The following is a 495-nucleotide window of genomic DNA, read 5'->3' on the forward strand; positions in this document are numbered from 1 at the left end:
CTCTTCCTATGCCTGAAGAAGGGTGTTTGTGCCCGAAAGAACAATTTGCCCAAGTATTTAGTTGGTCTAATTAATACAAGACATCACACCTACCCGAAGAACCCTGTCTGCATGTATCTGCTACATCAGCACATCCCCCGCCTACCTCCATCCATGCATGCTGGAGCCCCCACGTGCCACAACAGCGCCCGCCCTCCTTTCCAAGGGCGGGTGGGCTTCGCCTCGGCTACGGCGCATGCGCTGCCTCCTCCGCGTTTCGCGTGGAGTTTGACCCTCGGCGGTTCCTGTAAACTGGCAGTCGCGCCTCTTGCCCACGTGACCGGGAAGGCGCGTGACGGGCGCGGCGGGATGGAGGCGGCGGAGCCGCCGGGCGCTAGCGGGAGTGGGGATAGTGGCAATGTGTCACAGAGCCAGAGCAACGCCTCGGAGCTCGGGGACGAAGGGGACGCAGTGGAGCTGCTGCTGAGCCGCGCCGCTGCCGGCTACGCACAGTCC

General features: G+C 62.8%; 1 protein-coding gene across 1 annotated transcript in view; it reads left to right on the forward strand.

Annotated features, from left to right (window-relative positions):
- Positions 1-287: 287 nt before the first annotated feature.
- The window catches only part of BLOC1S4 (biogenesis of lysosomal organelles complex 1 subunit 4), a 7,733-nt gene continuing 7,525 nt past the window's right edge, over positions 288-495 (forward strand). The window contains exon 1 of the mRNA XM_025212753.1: positions 288-486. Coding sequence (XP_025068538.1) covers positions 349-486 — 138 coding nt within the window. The 5' untranslated portion in view covers positions 288-348. The remainder of the gene's footprint in view (positions 487-495) is intronic.

Source organism: Alligator sinensis, unplaced genomic scaffold (assembly GCF_000455745.1).
Source record: "Alligator sinensis unplaced genomic scaffold, ASM45574v1 scaffold969_2, whole genome shotgun sequence".
Classification (NCBI taxonomy): domain Eukaryota; kingdom Metazoa; phylum Chordata; order Crocodylia; family Alligatoridae; genus Alligator; species Alligator sinensis.